General features: G+C 44.2%; 1 protein-coding gene across 2 annotated transcripts in view; it reads left to right on the forward strand.

Moving 5' to 3' along the window:
• The window catches only part of LOC100953598 (telomerase-binding protein EST1A), a 149,353-nt gene that overhangs the window by 10,273 nt on the left and 133,947 nt on the right, over nucleotides 1-5,133 (forward strand). For both annotated transcript variants that reach the window (XM_023518698.1, XM_023518699.1), the window contains exons 5-6: nucleotides 694-800; nucleotides 1,059-1,137. In XM_023518698.1, coding sequence (XP_023374466.1) covers nucleotides 694-800; nucleotides 1,059-1,137 — 186 coding nt within the window. The remainder of the gene's footprint in view (nucleotides 1-693; nucleotides 801-1,058; nucleotides 1,138-5,133) is intronic.

The raw sequence follows: 5,133 nt of genomic DNA on the forward strand, positions 1-5,133 counted from the left end.
ACCTGTAGTCCCAGCTACTTGGGAGGCTGAGGCAGGAGACTTGCTTGAGCCCAGGCGTTGGAGGTTGCTGTGAGCTGTGATGCCACAGCACTCTACCTGGGGGGACAGCTTGAGTCTTTGTCTCAAAAAAACCCAAAAACAGAACAAAACAAAACAAAAAAGAATGGAGTGTGATTTATGGAGCAGAGGCTTCCTCTTGCCTTTTTCCTCCTGATGAGTACTATGTACAAGCTCTTACTATTTAAAAGTTTTTTTTTTGTTTTTTTTTTTTAAGAGTCTCACTATGTTGCCCTGGGTAGAGTGCCATGGCCTAAGCCTGCCAAGTAGTTGGGACTACAGGTGCCGACCATAACACCTGGCTATTTTTGTTGTTGTTGTAGCTGTCATTATTGTTTAGCAGGCCTGAGCCAGGCTTGACCCCTCCAGTATATGTGGCTGGCACCCTACTCATTGAGCTATTGCTGCCACAATGCCTGGCTATTTTTTTTAAAGGCGGGGTCTTGCTCTGGCTCAGGCTGGTCTCGAACTCTTGAGCTCAGGCAATCTACCTGCCTTGGCCTCCCAGAGTGCTGGGATTACAAGGCGTGAGCCACTGCCTGGCTATTAGTTCTTCTGTCATTTTGATACCATCCCTTTTTGGGGGTTAAAGTTAGTGTTTCTTGGGTAGCCTACTAACTGATTTTTTTCTTGAAGGTGAAATATGCCTTGATCAGTGCCCAACGATGTATGATTTGCCAAGGAGATATTGCTAGATATCGGGAGCAAGCTAATGATACAGCAAACTACGGGAAAGCACGCAGGTACTTTTTTACCTTTAGTTCATTATTTCTCTTCCCTGTGTAGCTTGTAGCCAAGCCCTATTAAGAGCAATGGACCACTCAAGCTCCTCTCATATGGATGTCCTATAGGTATCCCTTTTGGTCCTTGTAGTCATGCTTTGCCACTCTAGGATTACATGTAACACTCCAGCTTATGTCTTAAGTATTAGGGCTGTCAGGGCGAATTGGGGAAAAGCTGATATGAGCTAGCATTTTATTCTTACTGTTTTTCTGTTCTAGTTGGTACCTGAAGGCCCAGCATATTGCTCCTAAGAATGGGCGACCCTATAACCAGTTGGCTTTGCTGGCAGTGTATACGGTAAGAAATTTTGTGGTTAGAGGAAGTGTTTGGCAGGTAGTGGCTTAAAATGTGGAATTTTTTAGTATCAATTACTGGAGCTTCATTTCATCTGATCACAGAAGCCCAAAGATCCCCTTCTGGCTCGGTGCCTGTAGCTCAAGTGGCGAAGGCACCAGCCACATACACCAGAGCTGGCGGCTTTGAATCCAGCCTGGGCCTGCCAAACAACAGTGACAACTACAACCAAAAAATAGCCGGGTGTTGTGGCGGGCACCTATAGTCCCAGCTACTTGGGAGGCTGAGGCAAGAGAATCGCTTAAACCCAGGAGTTGGAGGTTGCTGTGAGCTGTAATGCCATGGCACTTAACCCAGGACAATAGCTTGAGGCTCTGTCGTAAAAAAAAAAAAGGATATCCCCTTCTATCTCCTATCCTCAAACTTCATTTGTTATGTTACTATTACTGTCAGAAGTGAGTTGTCTGGAATCCCTTACTTTAGTTGACTCAGTGCTTTATCCATCCACTGTACTTAAATTACTGAGGGAATACTCATGCTTTAGCCAAACATCACTCTTTGTTTTTGACCAGAGCTTTTTGCTCTGAATCTTGTCTTAATTCCCTTCTTTTCCCTTTCCTATTGAACGAGTCTACTCATTCTAGAAGAAAGAAGGCTCCTTCTTCCTCTCTTCTTTAAAGTCTTCACCTCATCACACCATGGCAGTCAGATCTTTGCTTCTTTTCCCCAGATCCTTTTTTTTTTTTTTTTGAGGCAGTGTCCTTACTTTTGTTGCCCTGGATAGGGTCAGTATGTAGAGTCATAGCTCACAGCAACCTCAAACTCTTGGGCTTAAGCAATGCTTTGCCTCAGCTTCCCGAGTAGCTGGGACTACAGGTGCCTGCTACAACGCCTGGCTATTTTTTTTTTTTTAAGAGGTGGGGCCTTGCTCTTGTTCAAGCTGGTCTCAAAGCTGTGAGCTCAAGCAATCCTCCCACCTAGGCCTCCCAGAGTATTAGGATTATAGGCATGAGCCACCACTCTGGTCTCCAGATCCTCTTATCCCTTTTAACTTTTCACTTAAGCTGTCTTCTTAGCAGAAGCACAGTAAGCTCTAGATTGTACCTCTCTAGATTCTGTCAGTCTCTTCTGAATATGGCTCTGACAGAGAAATGGGCCTTTGGAACTGTGAGGGCTCCTAGGGAGGAAGCTGAATTGAAGAGGGAATTTTGGGGTCCAGTGGTAGGTATCAAAGGTTCAAGCATAAGAAGCAGCTAACATGCTCATAAGCAAGGAGAAAGCTTCCTTTTTTGTTTTTGAGACCAAGTCTCACTCTGTCACCCAGGCTAGTGTGGCATGGCATCATCCTAGTTCACAGTAACCTGAAACTCTTGGGCTTGAGCAATTCTCTAACCTCAGCCTACTGAGTAGCTAGGACTACAGGCGCCCACCACAATGCCCAGCTAGTTTTTCTAATTTTAGTAGAGATAGGGTCTTGCTCTTGTTCATGTTGGCCGAAAACTCCTGAGCTCAAGCAATCCATCTGCCTTGGTCTCCCAGAGTGCTAGGGTTACATGTGTGAGCCAATATGCTTGGTTTAGAGAAAGCTAGCTTGCTTGCTCCCTCCCTTCCTCCCTCCCTCCCTCCCTCTTTTTTTTTTTTTTTAAGACAGAGTCTCATGCTGTCACCCTGGCTAGAGTGCTGTGGCCTCACAGCTCACAGCAACCTCAAACTCCTAGGCTTAAGCCATTCTCTTGCCTCAGCCTCCCAAGTAGCTGGGACTACAGGCGCCTGCTATAATGCCCAGCTATTTTTTGGTTGTAGTTGTCATTGTTTGGCAGGCCTGGGCTGGATTCAAACCCACTAGCTCCTGTGTATGTGGCTGGCACCCTAGTCGCTGAGCTAAAGGCACCAAGCCAAGAGAAAGCTTTCTTAATGCTATAAAATTCATTGCCCAAATATTCCCACTTATTCCATAAAAGATCCAAAGAAATTTTTTTTTTTTTTTTTTTTTTTGGCAGTTTTAGGCCGGGACTGGGCTTGAACCCGCCACCTCTGGCATATGGGGCCAGTGCCCTACTCCTTTGAGCCACAGGCACTGCCCTCCTTTTTTTTTTTTTTTTAAGAGTTTAAAGACAGAGTCTCATTTTGTTGCCCTCAGTAGAGTGCTGTACCATCACAGCTCACAGCAACCTCCAGCTCTTGGGCTTAGGTGATTCTCTTGCTTCAGCCTCCCTAGTAGCTGGGACTACATGTGCCTGCCACAATACCCAGCTATATTTTTTGTTGTTGTTGCAGTTTGGCCAGGGCCTGGTTCGAACCCGCCACCCTCGGTATATGGGACCGGCACCCTACTCACTAAGCCACAGGTGCTCCCCCAAATTCTTAATAATTATGGATTGAAATAGTGATTAATAAGTAATATAGTTTAGTAAGATATTTCCCTCAGTATCTATTGAATCTCTCTCTCTTTCTATTTTTTTTGAGGCACAGTTTTACTCTGTTGCCCTGGATAGAGTGCTGTGGCATCATAGCTCACAGCAACCTCAAACTCTTGGGCTAAAGTGATCCTCTTGGCTCAGCACCTGTGGCGCAAGTGGCTAAGGTGCCAGCCACATACACCTGAGCTGGTGGGTTCGAATCCAGCTGGGGCCCGCCAAACAACAATCATGGCTGCAACCAAAAAAAAAAGCTGGGTGTTGTGGCAGGTGCCTGTAGTCCCAGCTACTTGGGCAGCTGAGGCAGGAGAATCGCTTTAGCTCAGGAGTTGGAGGTTGCTGTGAGCTGTGATGCCACATTACTTAACCCAGGGTGATGGCTTGAGGCTCTGTCTGGAAAAAAAAAAAAAAGAAGCACTCATCTTGCCCCAGCCTCCCGAGTAGCTAGGATTATAGGCACCTGTTACAACACCTGGCTAGTTTTTATAGAGACTGTCACAACACCTGGCTAGTTTTAGTAGAGACAGGGTCTCACTCTGCTCAGGCTGGTCTCGAACTCCTGGGCTTAAGTGAATCACCCACCTCAGCCTCCCAGAGTGTTAGGGTGACAGGCATGAGCCAACACACCCAGCCTCTCTCTATCTTTCTCTCTCTTTTTAACCTTTATTCTATTAACGTTATGATAGGTACATGAAATTTCTTTTCCCAACGTTCTTGGTAGCTTTGTTTTACTCTCTCCTTTTTCCTTACCCATTTTTTCTTTATTTTTCTATTTTTCTTCTTATTTCTTTTTCTAGCTTTTCTTCTTCCTAATTATTGAATCAAATGTTAGGTTTCTTGTTAGGTCGAAAATATGTAACTAACAGCATCTCTATCCAGTTCCAAGACATTTTCATCTTCTGAAAAGGAAACTTTTTTGCCCGTTTTTTTCCTTAGATAAGCATCCTATTGAGTCGCCCTAGGGTTCAGTGTTGTAGTGTCATAGCTCGCAGCAAGCTAAAACTCTTGGGCTCAAGTGATTTTCTTGTCTCAGACTCCCAAGTAGCTAGGACTACAGGCACCTGCCACAATGCCTGGCTAGTTTTTCTGTTTGTAGAGAAAGGGTCTTGCTTTGCTAAGGCTGGTATCAAACTCCTGAGCTCAAGAAGTCCTCCTGCCTTGGCCTCTCAGTGTGCTAGGATTACAGGTGTGAGCCACTGCACCCAGCCCCAAAAGGAAATGTATTTAACTACTTTTCATTTTTCCCTTCCCCCAGCCCTGGCAACCACTAGTCTGATTTCTGTCTCTGTTTATTCTTGATGTCTTACATAAATGAAATCATAAAATATGTGATCATTTGTGTCTAGCTTCTTTCATTTAGCATAAAGCTTTTAAAGTTCATATATCTTATAGCATGTATCAGTCCTTTATTTTTATGGCTGAGTAATATTTTTATTTATTTATTTTTATTGAATCATAGCTGTGTACATTAATACTGTCATGGAGTACAGTGTGCTGTTTTTATATACAATTTGAAATATTTTCATCAAACTGGTTAACATAGCCTTCATGTCATTTTCTTAGTTATTGTGTTAAGACATTT

This window comes from Otolemur garnettii, unplaced genomic scaffold (genome assembly GCF_000181295.1).
Source record: "Otolemur garnettii isolate 467f Iridium unplaced genomic scaffold, OtoGar3 scaffold00145, whole genome shotgun sequence".
NCBI classification, from domain to species: Eukaryota; Metazoa; Chordata; class Mammalia; order Primates; family Galagidae; genus Otolemur; species Otolemur garnettii.